The sequence below is a fragment of the Protopterus annectens genome, chromosome 2.part2, assembly GCF_019279795.1.
Source record: "Protopterus annectens isolate FY-2018-M chromosome 2.part2, PAN1.0, whole genome shotgun sequence".
Classification (NCBI taxonomy): Eukaryota; Metazoa; Chordata; order Ceratodontiformes; family Protopteridae; genus Protopterus; species Protopterus annectens.
The window spans coordinates 60,769,782-60,787,023 of NC_056730.1; the positions used below are offsets into that span (position 1 = coordinate 60,769,782).

At 38.3% G+C, this 17,242-nt stretch overlaps 1 protein-coding gene across 1 annotated transcript in view; it reads right to left on the reverse strand.

Moving 5' to 3' along the window:
* The window catches only part of LOC122795920 (microtubule-associated serine/threonine-protein kinase 4-like), an 809,687-nt gene that overhangs the window by 400,087 nt on the left and 392,358 nt on the right, over positions 1-17,242 (reverse strand). The window contains exons 9-10 of the mRNA XM_044064403.1: positions 9,958-10,090; positions 1,056-1,123 (exon numbers count right to left, since the gene is read on the reverse strand). Of these exons, the coding sequence (XP_043920338.1) occupies positions 1,056-1,123; positions 9,958-10,090 (201 nt within the window). The remainder of the gene's footprint in view (positions 1-1,055; positions 1,124-9,957; positions 10,091-17,242) is intronic.

Here is a 17,242-nt window from a genome sequence, read left to right on the forward strand (position 1 = left end):
CAACTTTAAAAGTGTGAGCAATGCGTGATTTTTCCAATAACACAGAAGCAAATATTTAAACAGTAAATGAAAGAAAAACTATATACAGAAGTGCTAAATCCCATATTAAGTAGTCAAAACAGAAAGTTTACATGAGATGAGTATTCAAGTAGATAGGTTAGAGAGTTTAAGGCCCCAGTGTGAAAAAATTTTGAGCATAGAAAGTGGGTGGTGTAAACTATGAATATGTACCTGATAATTAACCCACAGACGAACTAGGAAGATAGTAGATATTATTGCAGAATGTGATCAAATAAGGTTGTCCAATACTCGATGTACAGTGGGTGTTGTTTTTGACTGAACATGAAGAAGGCATGAGCTGTTACATGTTCAATTGCCATTTGTCTAAAACCTTTCCAGGAGAGGGTAGCTTGGTCTTCCCAGTTCAGGGTGATATAGAATTTAGAGTAAATACTGCGACTAGAATGCGTAGTTGCAGTTTCTTTAATCCAAGCGGAGGAATATGGAACATAGTGAATTCCCAGGTAAGTATAGCTTTCTCCTAACCCACTTTTTGCAGTTTGAATCTTAGGGAGCACCAAAGTTTGTAGGAGCATTTAGAGCTCCAAAAAACAGATCAATATTATTTACCCTGACCTTAAGGCCTGGGTCATGGCTAAGAATGATCAATCGAACAGCACACTTACCAGTTAACAAATGATAATAGACTGAACATAAAGACTCTAGGAGATTACATCTGCATTCAAACTTTCAGAGTTTTAAGACATATTTTGATTCAAAAGATAACAGGGCATAACAAAATTATTTCAATTCTGACTTCAACAATAGTGGTCTTCCAGATTTTCCCGATGGTTATTTAACAGTAACTGTATTTCAGAGCATAATGAATGCTTCCTCCAACCAGATGAACCCTTTCTTGGCATCAACAATGCATTCCAGAAATATGTCTTACCACATGAGAGTTTCTAATATAATTGCAGTGGAATACCAACACTTTCTTAAATTACTTCTTTTACAACATGAAAGAAGAAGGGTACTGTATAATGCACACTTACACTTAGGGAGTCATCAGTTTCTGTAGTTTCTCCTGTCCCGCTATCATAGCTAGCCAGCTGAGCCATTTCTAAAAGAAAAACAATGTCAATAAATATGGGTAACCTCAAAAAGCTCTCAAGAAAAATAAAACCAATAAATACAGGTACCCCAAAAAGCACTTAGCCAGTATGCAACATTCATGAATCTGACCCTGGTCTACTGTTTTTCTCTATTGTATTGAGGGGTGATAGATACAATAAAGATGCCAAAACATGTCATAAGGTGTCTTAGTCTATATCAACCCACTCTAAATGAAAGAGACAACTCCAATCTGCAAAATGCCTTCTATTGATTAAACAAAGTAATCTAAGTATAGTAGTCATACCCCAAGCATGACATAAGGCATCTTAATGTGTTTCAGCCCATTTAGAATGGAAGGAAAGGTAACTACAAAATGACGTACATATACTGCTTAAATGCAGCACTCTAGTTATTATTTGGCAAGTAACATGTCTCTTGGACATTACACAACTTATAAACATTTCTCTTCTATTGCTTTGAATCACGATGACTACATCTGAAAATTGACTATCATCATCCAGTACAGTTGCACTATTAAAAAAAATACTCTGTAGTGCTGCAGAAAATATCTTAGTCGAACAAAATAATTTACAAGAATGTCATTGTTTTAGGGGATCACATACATTTAAAGATTTATCTGCATATATGGTACTACAGATGACACTCACAAGCAATCTCGCACCATGGCCAGAGGTGGGCTACTTTCATCACAGGGACAAAGAAACTCTCTGCAAGGGGTGCAGATATGGGGAAATGTGAAACAGTTTTTACAAAAGCATTGAAAGATGATAAAAGGAATGACATTAGACAGATATTTTTAAGGTGATCCTATACCCACGTACTGGAAAAAGAAAGATTAGCATATCACAAGAAAATAGACATATGTATAAAGCTACCTGCGCAGAAAATTTGAAATACTCACTAGAACCTGTGCTACTTTTACATATGCACTTTCTAACATAATATATTCCATTAGAGGACAGGCCCACTGTGCCTTTCACAGAAGCATTTGAGTGTACTAAACCAACTGAGCACAAAAACTACCAATGCCATCTAGCAGAACTGCATCTAACAATGTTTTTGAAAAGAAATAAGTAAATGAAATCTTTCGAACCTACACTGCATCCTATTTCCATAATCCTTCATGCGGACACTTCAACATCTTCAAATCGCATTTTAACAAAATATTGTGATGGACGGATGCAACAAAAAATTAGTTTGTGAAGACCAGACAGAAAGAGTTTTGTTTTTAGAAGAATTTTTCAGACATTATCCAGGAAATTTATGTATTCACAAACAGTGGGTAGTAATGAAACGGAACCAAGACTCTAGCATTTGAAGCAGGAATGATTTTGTAATGCCTGAAGAGACTGCTAAAACTCATCTAAATGCTATTAAACATCTGCCCCTTTTTATTTCATTGATTTAAACCATTTCAAAGCACTCAGAATTCAAAATAGGTAAAGATGGTAATTTAAAAGCTATGGGGGAAATGCAGGCCCAGGGGAACTTTATAGAACTGTGGCTACCAGTATCTGATAAGCAAATTACTTTCAAGAAAATATAAATGCATTCAGCAACATCCCCAAATAATTCACAGACCATTTCATCAGAAGAAAGTTACAGCAAACACAGCAGTGCCTGAGCAACTTAAAAAAGGCAAACAGTTCCACCAGAACAGTTTCCCCTTAATTCCAATCCAAACTATGCAAACTAATGTAAGAGTCGTCTGCATACAAGGCAGAGAATAGAGTCAATGCAAAAAAAAAAAATTGGTCTAAAGAGACAATGATCTCATCAGAGAAAGGAAACTGCATCTAAAAAAACTTGTTAAAGATTTATGTTGAAAAGCTTACTGCAGTCTGAGCAATTAAGAGTGAGCTTAGTCTGTACTATACTCTCATTTTATGTACTTTTTTCAATTTTATGTTCTATTTAACCCTTACTTGCAGTGTTCACACTATGACTGCTTATCCATATTTTCTGTAACATTTATATATTTTTGTGATGGTTTATGCTTGTATCATAGCATTCTTCACTATGGCTGTATGTCACGGGCTTAGCCTGAAAATTATCCTTCGAGATCATTGCTCTTCACTGGTCAATCAATCAATCAGATTCATAAATAAATGTATGGCAAGCAGTACAAATACAAAATCAATGTATCACACTCCTAAAAAGAAACAAAAATAATAAAAAAGGAACATTTAATGGTTAACACAGCTGTGAAATGTTTCACTGCTCACAATAAGGTTAAGTTAATTCTAGTTTTCAAAAATAATCTCAGTAAAGATAATGGCAATAAAAAGTAGTAAAAAAGTACAATGGCCAATCAAACTTCTGAAATGTTAATAGGTCACAAAGATGATATCTAATCCTATCAACCTATAACAAACAGAAGGAAGAATCTACCTGTCACAGTGACTATGTTTATCCATCCTTCCCTATCCAAATCAAGCAGTTTATACTATACAAACTACAAGGGTAATACTACATTCCCTTCTTTTACTTGTGAGAGAGTAGTATTTTCCAGTCCCACAACTTCAGAGGGGTTCATGAAGCTCCTTCACTGCTCTCGCCTCCTCAAAATGCAACATACCCCTCAAAGCCTTAGCAAACTACAACAGATTGTTTGATTCTACAGCTTTTATTTGGAAACGTGAACAGTATAGTAAGACAATACATTTTGGATAGCTTATACTTAGATCCTAAGTTTTACTGGACTTATGGCTGAGCAAAGTAATATAGCCATATAATGGTATATGACAGACCACATAGTTTTGCATGGCTTACAATGTAGTTGCCCCAGAATACAGCTATACTCCTTCACCCTGAATTCCTTTACAGTCTAGTGCCCAAGATGTGGAGAAGATGCTTCCTTAAACAAACAACCCTGATTTTGTAGACTAAAGTTCTGCTATAAGCTGCTTGCATTGCTATGTTTAAAGTGTTTCAGTACAGGTTTCATATTTCAAAATAATTAATACCTTAGCTGTATGTTCTTCAATCTGACCTTTCTTTTCTCAGTTTTATTTAGATATATAATTTTTTCCACTCCTCAGTTACATGCTTGTGTGTGCGTGTGTGTGCGCGCGCGGGCATACACACACACAGTCCATCTTCCATTTAACTCTCCTGGTTAACTGCACAGATTACTGACGTCTCGTAACTGCTGTAGAATGAGACACAGTAGGCGCATACATGGCACCACGGATCAGGTCTCTGGATATGGCCTACATGCTCAGACACGTGTCAATGTTTCACCAAGCACATCTACTTGGGTCTACTGCTGAGTGCAGTCGCTCATGACAAAGCCAATCACTGCTAATCCATTTAAGTACCATGCACATCCTTTTAAAACTCTAGCTGTTCCAATTTTCAGTAGTAATGTTGGTTACATAAATCTAACACACATCATCTCCAATAAAGTTACCTCTGCCAACAATGAGAAGAAGATATATCTCAAAAGAAGTCTTTTATATCATAATCACACACTTTTGTGTGTGTGATATAAAACACTTTTTGCCGGTTTTCACTGGTCTTGAGGCTGTAATACACAGACTTCTTGCACTTTCAAAATATATAGAGACTGCCAATGTAATCTGGATGTGTTTACAGAGCTGGAGAAGTCATATGACTATGTCACCCACAATGCCTCATTGGAAGTGATGTAAATGTATAGAATCCTAATGTCTCTACTATGCGTCGGTCAGTCCCTTTGTATTACATTTACACCTACATTCCTGGCACTATTCTAAATACATTCAAGATTGTCAAAGGACTCCACCAACAGTATACTTTGCCTCAACTTCTGTTTGTGATTTTGGCTAGGATATTGAGGCACTGCCAAGGTTTGCAGAATATAATTTTTCTGTTTAATGTAATTTCTGTTTAACTTGATGTGACAGTCATCTCCAGCATGCTTGGAACTAATTTGCTTCTAAGTGTGAAGAGGTTGAGATGAAAATTAGCATCTTCAAATCAAGTCTTGGGTCTCTCCTGGAAAGGAGCGAGTAGCCTGCTGTTTGCAGGTAAGGAGAGAGCAGGTAATTGAGGTGTAAGGATTTAAGTACCTGGGAGATCTTGATAATGAATAAGGGTGGGGGGATGAGATTAATTGCTGTGTGGGTTAAATAAGAGTGGCCTTAAGTGGCTTGAGTGGACTCGGAATTCCAAAAGTGGGGGCATCAACTGGCATATCACATTTTAACTAAATTACTTCCATGCTGTAAAATTTGCAATAGCTGCAGATTGCTGCAGGATCATTTAAGATTCCTGTCTTAACATTTCATGCTTTACACAGTTCTGATCCTATTTACTTAAAAGAACATTTACTGCCCAGCCTGCTCAGCTTTTATGGTGCAGGGGTGATGGCTATTCCAAGGATGTGCTTAGAGACCTCTGGCAGGTACTGTTTTACCTAACTCTGTCCTGTAGCACTCACCACCTTCATGAATGCAGATCTGAGATGCCAAAGCATCATTTATAAATGTTTTTTATTTTCTGACATAATTCAAAGTTCAGTGCTAAATCTAATAATTAAGCAATTTAATTGAGTTTAATAAGTTTTAATAATTGCTCCTTCATTTGCCGTGCATGCATGCCAGTGTTTGTTGTGTTTTGCTTTTCGTAAACACCCAAATTATTAATGATTAAGCAATAGTGCCCATGGGGATTACACAGGGAAGGACTGCATACAAAGTAATCTTGAGATCCAGTAGGACTGCACATTAGGCATGTGAAAAACGAGCTGTCACAGGCAGCAGTCAAAAACGATGGGTACACTGCCCCTAGTGTGCAAGTAGAGTACTGCATCATCCTGAGAAAGTTCCAGAGTCTTACATTTTCTACTTTTTTAATCATTACAGTGAAACTGGGGTGTGGGTGTCCCATCTGATTTCTTCAAACAAGTGAATGCAATACAAAGAACAAAGATGTTGTACTGACTTGAACTGGGCATAGCTCTCAAACCTCAGAACTGGGGACAAATCCAGAAACAATTGGGGACTCTCTAAAATATTAGAACTAGTAACCTGAGAAGTTGATAAATAATAAAATGTGAATGAACTTGCATTTTCTGAAGTTAAACAAGCTCATAACTCTAACTATTGTCAATAAATGCAATCCACCATTTCTTCACCCAAAATTTTAGCTTTAGAAGGGAATAGAAAGAACAGAGCAATAGTATGAGCTATAATCAAGGACTGTTGAGAGGTATGGAGCTAGAATCACATGAAGCAGACGTGAACCATAATTATTATTATTTTTTTTTACAATCTGAAGTTTAATCTCTGCACAAGGCAGAGCACACAGGGAAATCAAACAGAAACAACATGCAAGCCAAAGCCTGTAGTGCATTTCTGCTCTGAAAGATTGGTTTAAGAGCCACTTAGGCACCCCAGTGGACAAGAAAACAAAGCAATACAATCACCGTTCATAGATTCATAGGTTGGTACTAGGCTATCAGCCCTAGGGCCTATACAAGCCTAGCCATAACAATTCCCTGGCTATTTCTTCCCACATTATTTACTTTCCTGGACCCCTGTCTAGCAGGGCGACTGACGTGATCCCTGGGGTGAATTTCCTTTCTCCCATCCAATCGTCAAGGTTCCTCTTGAAGAGGTCCAAAGAGGCACTCTGCTTGACATGTATGGGCAATCTATTCCAGAGTCTGGGGAGTCTCTGGGTCAGGAACCTATCCCTCCAGCATGTTTTGTTTATTGTGATGACAAGGTTTAGATCCCTGGAGCGTGTAGCTCTGAGGGATTGGGATTTCTTTAAGTGTAGCATGTCCAACAGCTCTGGGTTTGACATGGCCTTGTATGTTAAGCAGAGATCGCCTCTGAGTAGACGATATGCGACAAAGTATAGCTGGAGTTTTTTAAGGCGGTCAGCGTAGGGCATCTGCTTTAGGCCTGTGATTCTTTTAGTGAGGTATTTCTGAGGCCTTTCCAGTTGTTGCAGATGTCTTGAGAGGTACATACCAAATGGGGCGTGTTATTCTATAATGGGTCTAATGAGGGATGAGTACAGTGTGACAATGACCTCCTTTTTTCTGGATGAAAAGCCCTTCGTGATGAGGTGTGCCACATAGAAGGATTTCTTGACTGTTGTGGCGATGTGGTTATCGAAGGTGAGACCACTGTCCACCTGTGTCCCTAAGTCTCTTATCACACTTTCTGTGTTTAGTGTATTGCCACCTATATGGTAATTCATGGATACATGTTTTTTCCCAAAGGGGATAACAATACATTTCTTGGCATTGAGCTTGAGCCCATGGCTCTGGCACCAAGCATCTGTTTCTGTAAGGCCCTTTTGTAGAGTATCCACATCATTTGGGGATTCAATAATGGCTCCCAGTTTGCAGTCATCTGCAAACTTTGTTAGCCAGAGTCCCTTAGTGTTGACCTGTACTTCAGAGAAGTAGTTGCCAAACAAGAGCGGCCCCAGGACTGAACCCTGAGGTACTCCACTTGTCTGGAGCTGGATTTGGAGTCGGCTACTTTTACAGTGTGGGTTCTATCAGTAAGCCATTTAGCAACCCATTGGGTGACATAGGGATTAATGCCCAACTTAGTAAGTTTATCTATGATTCCAGAGTGGGGGATGGTGTCAAAGGCCTTGGCAAGGTCTAGATAGGCTGTGTGGACCACCTTACCCTTGTCCATGGCTTTGGAGACTGATTCAAAGAAGTCAATCAGGTTCAGGAGACAAGATTGGCCCTTCACAAACCCAAACTGGGTGGGGTCCAGTGTTTGAAGGTTGCCAATGTCTTTGTTTATAAGTTCCATGATAATACGCTCCATGGCCTTGCAGATGAGGCTTGTCAGACTGATGGGACGGTAGTTTCCGGGATCCAAGGTGGATCCCCCCTTGTGGATTGGGATAACTGTAGCTCTGTGCCACTAAGTGGGCACGAAACCTGAGGTGAGGTTATGATTAAACATGACACTTAGGTGAGGTGCCAGTTCATATTGTAGTTCATGTAGTACACAGCCCAGGATGTCATCTGGTCCCATGGATGCTGTATTCTTGGCTTTAGAGAGTGCGTTTTGTACCTGTGTGGCTGTTATTAATGGAATTTGGCAATCTTCCGGTATTGAGATGGGCCACTTAGGGGGTGAGAGGGGGGTGAAGTTGGCACTGAATCGATCTGCCAGGATATTGGCAATATCCTTCGGATCAGTATATTTAATGCCATTCTGTTTTAGCTCAGAGCAGATCTGAGCATTGCCATTTAGATTCTTGACATAGTTATAGAATGCTTTGTGGTTGTCTTTGGAATCTTTGGCAATTTTATTTTAGTAACTAGCTTTGAAGGATTTTATGAGGCATCTCAGTTTCTTACTGAGGCTAGTAAGGGAGTTTTTTGCATCCTGGGATTTTCCTCTGTTTTTGAGAAGAATATAGCCATTTTCTTGAACTCAGAAAAGTAGCTATCTAAGTAGTAAGCAGGAGTCGTGCAGAACATAAGGAAAATGTTATCCACCTTCACATGCAGCTTGAATAGAGGAAAGCTAAGCAATAACATTCTCAGCCCTTCTCAGGCAATAACGCTGAACAATTTGAGAATTATTGCTAAATTCACTGATGATGTGGCAACCCTTTTTAGCCTTGCAGTAGTAAATTTAGGGCTAATCTCATGAACTGCTGCTCTGAAAACACCAGGATCCTATACTACAAATTACAAGGAGATATCTCATATTAGACAGACAGATAGAGACAATGTGTCCTCGAAGCACATGGCAGACAAGAGGAACCACACAGACAAATCTTACACATCTCCTTAAAAAATGCAGATACAGCAGATGGAATCAGGCAAATATCATCATTGTTATCATACAGCAGCATTATTTTGAAATAATGCATGAAACGGAACATATTGTTCTACCTTAAAAGGGTAAACATGATATTAAGTAGAAGTTATCTTGAGAATGTCTCTTAGTGACCAAGTAAAATACTGGAGAGCAGTTGATGTTACAAAAATATATATATACTTCTTACGTAGCCATATTGAACAATGTATTTAATTTGCACTTTCCAAATCTTGTATTTTACATCTAATACATTCCATGCTTTACATACAGAAAGTAGCTCACTATTAGGGTAGGAAACTCCTGCAAAGATTTCAAAGAGCTATAGTGTACTCATCTGCATAAGCAGCAAAGACGTGTGTGTGTGTGTGTGTGTGTGTGTGTGTGTGTGTGTGTGTGTGTGTGTATGAACGCGCGTGCCAGATAAAAATCAAAATAACTGAACTATTGTTAAGTGTCATTGTAAAGGAGGCACTGTTTCATTGTGGAAAGTACACTGTTCAGCATACCCTCAAGAAAGTAAAACCAGATGCACAGGGCTGTCGGAAGTCATCTACTAACAAGAACAAATTCAAAAAACAACCAACAAACAATGTACAAATTGTGAACTTAGCATGTGCCAATGGACAACTACCTCTCAAACAAACAAAACATCTACAATTTTCAGCAGATTCCTGGGGAGGAGTGGAGTAGCAACCCCCCCCCCCCAAAAAAAAAATTCAAAAGATAAATTAGTGGAGAAGCACAAGGTATGATGGGCATTATATCAGACCTCCCCTCAAAAAAAATTTCAAAATTAGTAAAGCAAATCATGAGAACCCAACACCTTGTGTCTGTGAGGTAAACACCTTAAACATTATGCCAGACCCCAAACACAAAAACAACCCACGTCTTGACACTTTATTATTACTGTTTTAAGAGCAGAATATTGTGTAAATTTAAGCTGCCTAGGACTCACTGTACAGGCAGGTACATGTGACATACAGTCATTAAAAAGCAGATTATTACCCAAGTGGTCCATACTCACCTTCAAGCGGATCCCTGGTGAGGCCCAGCTGGCTGATGATATATCGGGGAATATCAGTTTTAATGCCCTGCCCCTCTTTAGCATGGCCTTCAGCTGCCTCCAAGAGGTGGTAGAATTCTTCAGGGTCAAATTCCTGTAAAGAGAAGAATCTGTAATTACTTAACTGAATACATTGAACAAACAGGAAGGTCAAAACATCTGAAAATGACCACTGCACAAAGCGCTTTGGATTACTGAAAAGAAATGATACCTTACTATGTAATTTACTTGCTAGCAATGCCCTCCTCTGATTTAATTTTCTGCTTCCAAAACTGTAGTATTTTTGGTCATTATTTGATCAATGCATTCTTTTCTACACAAATGCTCTTTCTGCAGCCAGTGTCCAAGCTAGCAAATGCTAGAATGGAAAAAACTTTACATCCTAGTCTCCAATTAGTATCTTTATGTCAACCTATTTTTCTCTTCCGGTGTACCTAGTTGATCCAGAAAGGGTAATTATCATTTCTTCCACCACCACCACATAAGTAAGCTCGGTAACTCCTTTACCAGCACCCAGTCATACCATTCAGTCATTAATTACAGTGGCTGGAAATTCCCAGCCAAGGCAACAGCACAATTTCTTGGAAATACCTCAGGAGAACCAACCTCCACTCAAGTGGCTCTATGGAGCTCTGCAGTAGCTGTCCTCTGAGGAGATGTGTCCATTTGCATGCTGAATTCTCCTTGGCTCAGAGTTCAACTTCTCCATGGCAGTCTGGGCCCAATAGACTCCTAGTGCTCCTGCTAGGTGTCACATGTGGTAAGCCACAGCTGCCCCCCACCTTCAATGCTGGAACAGCTGGCAGCCACTGCTCACTTCAGTCCCCCACTGCCAGCTCCTACAGGCAGGCAAGCTGCTATTCAAATTCTGGTTTAGTAAAGACGGAATACCTAGTGCCATGAATGTGTTTAAGTCTAATTGGAAGAGCTAGCAAACTAACAGAAGAACACGTTAATGACTTACAGGACTTTCACAAAAACTGTCCATGAAGCCTGCATTATTGCAAATTCTAGCTGTGCAAAGACATCCCTTTAAAAATGTATGTCAGTATAAATGAAAATACAAAAACGCCTATCCAGGTACACAGACATTAGGGCTTATTTTGCAAAGAAACATATATAATGTATATTCACACAATTAAAATGCATGTTCCACAATATCGCCATAAATGTAAAACTAATAAATCTTGTATTTGTGCCCATCAACTTTCTGCTTTTCTTAATCTTGCATTGGTTCCACTTTCTAGAATTTGCATGGTTCTAGTATATGGCGCCATATTCTTAAGTCTAAAACAAAAGCTTGTTTCTAATAAAGGTACATGTATACAGGTTATTTTCTCTCATTTTACTTAGTGTGCAGTTATTTTTCAGATTTTGACATTTGTAGTGTAATCATATTCTGTGCTATCATTCAAGGATAAAAGACGCAGCAATCTGACATCAGAAGTCATCTCTCTCCCTATGTCAAAGTGATTCTATTATACTTACGACAATTCTGCAAGGGTCAGTTAAGGCCCACTGCACCTTCATTTTCAAACCAGAGAGTTATACAGCCACCAGTTTCAACCTCTTCACTCATGTACCTTATCCAAGGTACTCTAAGTTACCTGGAATAAGGCAACATGCCTATGATTCAATAACTATACCACTCAGAATGAACCTCTATGATGATGATGCCTGAATCCCCTTACATGTTCACTCAGTAACCTTGCTTATTCTGAAATCCACGAGGTATGCTATGCTCCGTATGTCTTTCAGGATGAGTAAAATTCCCTTCCTCCCATGCAAATTCTACGTGAAATTCTAAAAATCAGGCCTCTACTCAAGAACAGCTATATACCCAAATGTAAATGCAGGTAATTCATTCTGAGACAACAGCCTGCAAACATGGCACTTATGCATTTACATATTTCAGGAAGTACATAAACAGGTGGCCATGTCAATCAAGTACCCTTTCAAAACCTGAATGCCAGGTCAATGCTTGCCAACATTTTTTTTCAAGCTGCTGTCTGTATCCTTCGAAAGACTCTTTTGAAGACTATTTCATCTTGCAGATCTTTTACCTGTAGGACAAAAATAATTTCAAAAGCTAAGCTAACCACTTCAGAACCATGTAGTTCATACTTCCTCAAAACAAACATGTTTCAACAAGGAAAAGCACTGCACTGCCTATTTAACCAGAGAAAAGCTAGAAAAGTTACCAATGCTACCCCTAAAATGATAGGATTAACCAATTCTTATTTCTATCACACACAGCCAATGCTCTTCTCTCTCCCCCTCACAAAAAAGTTGTACGTGTCCGCCATCTTCATCATTAAAAGAAACTCAAACCATTCTGACGTCAGCTTGTACTCCAACCAACTCTGCTCTTTTCCCCTGTCACCAGCCACCTTCCGCCACCTAATTATTTACCACCGTCATCTACCCTCTATACTCTTCTCTACCACGTTTGGCTCGCCTACTGCACACCACTTCTACAAAAAGATATCAGAATACAAAAATAAAAAACAACTGCTTGATTAAATAAAAGTCATTTCAGCCCTGGCAAAATATATTTATCAGCACAGGACAGTCTGTTCAGTAAACATCTAAATCAACCTGAATTTTTCACCATAATGACACTGACAGCAATTGTGTAAATATGATTACTGCGATTCTGCTATTGGTTTCTGAGTCCTTCTATAGAAACATACAAAAAAGCATGTAAACAGCAGGTTAAAAAAGTCTTGAAAAGACAGAGATAACTTCAGCAGCACTGGTATAAAATAAAATGTACTCCAGAAGGCAAGTAATGTAATCTGCACATGTGCTACACTGAAAACAGATAACGATAAATAACTATTTGATACGGTGACTTTCCACCTTATAACAAACTTGATTAAAAAGGTCAGTCATCTTTTTTTAAAAAACTAGTTCAGCATATAACAGCTGGGAGGTTATTGTAAATATATATATATATATATATATATATATATATATATATATATATATATATATATACATATACATATCTATACACACCCATTGTTTACCATTTACCCAATAAATATCCTTTTTAGTTCACGTTCATGCTCCATAAATCTGTAAATATTGCACACACTGACGTATAATTAGATTTATTGTGTAATCACGATTGCTTTACTTGTTCAAGTTGTTATTAACTAAATCTTACAGCACCTCAAGTTATTTTACATAATGCCTAACTACCTATAGTTCTAGTCCCTCTTTATTTGCATAATTCTGATTGGTATTTCAAGTCAACAAAATGAACAAATAAATATTGGTAATGGTCTGCAGCACAGGCTCTAAGATCTCCTTGCTTACTTGGCTTTTAAAACTTCCTACTATCCTCTCCTCTGATCCTACCACTGTAACGAATCACTAGTGAATCCTCATCGTGGACACAAAATTCTCCAACTGTGGTACTATATCCTTCATTACCGATCCACATCCTGACAGTATCTGACGTTTTCTTACTCCTTTCCTCTTCCATTTGTAATCTTAGACCTACACATCTCTCATTCAGTTCTCAGTGCAGAAGTACCCATTAGCAAATAACACAAATCCCATCGCCTCCTTCCTTCTCTTAAATGTACTGCCCTCCTCGCACTGTATTTTGGTATGTACTCTGATCCCTTTTGGGAGTGATGGTCCTTAAATGCTGTCGTACTTGGAACTTCCTACAGTGATCTTAACTGCAACATGACTACAAATCCACCCTTCTCCTTCCCTTTCTGGTTACAAGATGCATTTTCCATTCCATCTGATTTGTTTTACTGAACAGCATGGCTACTTCCATCACAAATTATTTCACTATGATGAAATACTGCCACAACTAGGCCTTGCTTACCAGTGCAATATATACTGTGCTTGCTCTAACCACTCATCTAACATTTGCTTGAATTTCCTACCTACTCAGTCTTTCATCTCCATTTGTTTCAAGGTGACTCATGTCAGGCTCACATTTCTGTGTTTAATGGTGACATCTGTTTTAAGTATGGCATGTATGCACATGTCACTGATGGTGCTGAAGTTCTGTGCTGCTTTTCACAGTTTCACCTTTTTCATCTAGTGCCGCAAACTATTTTTTAAGTGAAGGCAATAGATCATCAGTGTTTTGGCTCAGCGTACAATTTACAAAACGTACAAAATATGCTGCAACATTGGTGCTGGATATTTCTAATGATACGTATTTCTTAGGGTGCAGTAGGGTGGCACATTATGCAATGAGTAGCACTGGAGCACCTGGCTGTGTTGGCTTCTGTGTGGAGTCCGTATGTCATCTCTGTGCTCATATGAGTTCTCTCCAGGTGCCATGGTTCCCCCACACACTCTAAAGATCTGCAGTAGGTGAGGTGGGGATTCTAAACAGCCCTCAGATGCGAGTGCATATGTGTGATATGGAATAAAGACCTAGCAACCTATTTATGTCCCCCACCGTTTGTTTTGTAAGCTCACTATTTAGTGGTAGCTGTCTGGAAGTTGGCTTTGTCTTGTTAGAGACAGATGCAAAGAATGCAAGGAAATGCCACTGGGTGTTTTTCCCCCCTTTATTTTTGTTAAACAATCCACAAGATTCTTTTTTGTTCCTTCAGTTTTCATATAATGATTTGAATAAAATAGTAAATGGAAAAAAACTGCATACATTACCTACTTCAAGGCAAAGTAAACAAAATGACCTAATACAGTGTAAAACTCTAGCTTTTAAACCGACTTTGCTTAGAAGCCTTTGGATAGCAGGGTATTAAACCAGCATCCTAGGAAATATCCTCAGATTGAAGTGTTTATTAGTCTTCAGATGTGTGACTGGCAAACTGCCTTGATGCTTAAGCTCTTTGCTGGATCTTAATAGCCTTGGGAAAAGCTGCATAAGCATCACATTTAAGCTACCCAGTGTCATTTTAAGAAAATAGGAAAATCTTCATTCAAACAGCCATCCCATCCAACCGTTCAAGTCATAAAGACGCTCTGGAATGCATGATGACTTACTTTATTGCATGTTTCAAGACTGTTTCACATATGTGGACATCAGCAGATGGTTCACGGTTCTCAAAGCTTTATTCGTGTATGCCATTAAATAATACAACAAAAGATCTAAGATCACAATCAGATGAAAAACAAGTGAGGATTTGTTTTTCAGAGTGTTCCTGAAATTAGAGTAAAATAAATGTTAAGAGAAGGACTTCTCTCTACATGGGTTGGCTTGTATGATGTGTATACCCTGTGACTGTAACAGTATCCACCTGTGTTCATATCTGTAAATAAACTACAGTAATCCTGCAAATATCTGGTGTTTTAATCATAAAATGAATACATTTTAAAATACAAGCACTGCAAGAACAAAAAGGCATTATTACATATGTATGCACCCATGCCATACAAGCACACTTATTTTTAGTATCTTAATGAGAGTCTATTACTTTAACACACACTAATAAAGTATAAAACTATGGGGCACTGAATTCATGAGCTTAGGTTCTATTTTATGATGTTGTTTCTGCCTTGACTTGAATGTTAGAAGGAAACAGAACAATTAAGGTCAAAAAGAAAAAGTGAAGCTGTAAATCGTTTTAAGACAAATCAAGTGATTTATTTAAACTGAAAAATTATCTTGTATTTAATGCAGGTGAAGCTAATGTATTTATTATTCGGTTCTTGTTCTGGCTACTTGGTAAATCATGTTGGACCTGTTTTCAAGGTCATCTCTGGAGCACTGCAGCTATTATATGCCATGTTTAAAATTTTAGAATGCATAGTTGCAAATCCTGGGAATCACACCCAGGCCTGCGGGATGTAGACAACCTGCATACTTTAACCTCTGGGATTTAGTACAGGATTAAGATGTTAGTTACACTAACAAGTTCTGGACAGAACAGATAAGGCTGCAGGGTGGAGCATACGTGACCCAAAAAAATCTGAAACTCACTGAAGCAAAAAGTCTACAATTATATGACACAGTAATATGCAAAATGGTATTGCACACCTGCACTTCTACAGCTTACACGTTTTTCTTACAAGTCTAAAATAAGTCATGGAATATAGCAATAGCTCATTCACATCGCAAGTGTCTCATGGATGTTGATTGCTCAAAGTGGATATTTTAGCATCCAGAATGGAACTACATATATGATCTTAAAAAATGTGTTTCATTCTGAAAAAAAAAATGTTTCCTTTAGATCCAATATATAACAAAGATTTCAGGACATATTCAGTGTTGACGGAGTCCAAATGAGGTTTGACACAGCACAAAGAACCATCTATTTGCCTGTTAACCGTTTCTTGTTTTCTTTTCCTTTTTTTTTCCCCTCTTTCATTCCTAAGTGAAGTTGATACAATAATCTTCTTCTTGGTGTTAAGATGTTTATACTTTTCTTTTGCCAAGAAAAATCCACCAGATCAAAAAAAAGACATGTGCCCATCTTGCCTCTCAACTGTCCAGATTTTCACAGAATGTCCAGATTTTTGCCTCATGTTTTTGGTCTGCTGCTCATAAAATGTTTATTTTTCTGGCAAATCTCTGGGATGATCTGAGGACTGAAGTCATTAAATGATGACATAAATTTGAGTTTCAGACTTCATAGCCTACAGAAAATGAATGCTAACTGAAATCCTGTTTTTCTAACAACTTTCCAAGTTTATAACAGCAATATTTAAAATTTGTCCTTATTTTTGGGCTTTTGTCTCTCCGTTATTTCAGGCTTTGTCCAGATTTTTAGCACTAAGAGGTCGAGGGGTATGATACCCATATTTCCGGGTCTATATTACAACGTTGAACTAATATAAGTCCTAAAGTTGTAATATCAATCCAAAAATCCGAAACCCAATAATAACGAAAACACAGAACATCGATTTTGTTCCCAGGGAAAAGAATCGCTGTTCCATGACAAAAAAAAAAAATTAAACCTTAAAGTAAAGTGGGAGGCTTTGCCCCCACGCCCCCCAACATGGGGGCTGTGTCCCCCACCCTCCTACTTAAATATACCAACTCCAAGATCACACCACAGTGGAGGAAATAGCAAAGCCCCGAAAACGGTCCACCAATTTTTTTCCCTGGGAAAAAAATCTATGTGCCCTGGCTTTGCTACTTTTGGATTTTGGACTTTTGGGTACGATATTACAACGTTCGAACCTCTACAAGTTCGACGTTGTAATATAGACCCCATATTTTCTGTGGAGATCTTGAAGGTGATAGTTAACTGACACGCACAGACTTGTGCAATATGAAACGCAGAGTCAAACCCAGATC